The sequence below is a fragment of the Penaeus monodon genome, chromosome 23 (genome assembly GCF_015228065.2).
Source record: "Penaeus monodon isolate SGIC_2016 chromosome 23, NSTDA_Pmon_1, whole genome shotgun sequence".
Lineage (NCBI taxonomy): Eukaryota > Metazoa > Arthropoda > Malacostraca > Decapoda > Penaeidae > Penaeus > Penaeus monodon.
In genome coordinates this window covers 44,413,082-44,413,500 of record NC_051408.1, presented here as the reverse complement: position 1 = coordinate 44,413,500, position 419 = coordinate 44,413,082, and the positions used below count along the sequence as shown (strand labels likewise).

Sequence of the window (419 nt, the reverse complement as noted above, 5' to 3'; positions counted from 1 at the left end):
AATCCAAACTGGAAAATAAATTCCAGAAAATATGCACCTGCCTTTTGTCAACCATCCTCAAGCAGCACATTGATACAATAAAGAACCAAGCACCACAGACCTGATTCACAAACGCCCCGTCCTCCCTCTGGAACACGACAATCTCCCCGTCATCCTTCTCAGCTCCCGTGATGAGGGGGTCACCTATAGATGTGGCCCCAGTGGCAGTGACCTCCTCAATTTGGTATGCCAGTCGCTCATCCTGTGGGGATTCCTGCAAGGGAGGTGTTGGAGAGGGGCCAATGAATGACTCCACCACGTAGTCAGCGTCACTCTCCACCTCTCGTTTTGACATGAGACCCTGGAAGCAGCAGATTGAACTGATGTCAACATTTAAGACTATTCATGTGTGGACATGGTGAAAGGTTCTCATGAAAGAA

General features: G+C 48.9%; 1 protein-coding gene across 1 annotated transcript in view; it reads right to left on the bottom strand.

Annotated features, from left to right (window-relative positions):
- Positions 1-419, bottom strand: part of LOC119588107 — a gene marked incomplete at its 5' end in the record, with an annotated part of 43,647 nt that overhangs the window by 19,550 nt on the left and 23,678 nt on the right. The window contains 1 exon segment of the mRNA XM_037936816.1: positions 101-340. Within this exon segment, the coding sequence (XP_037792744.1) occupies positions 101-340 (240 nt within the window).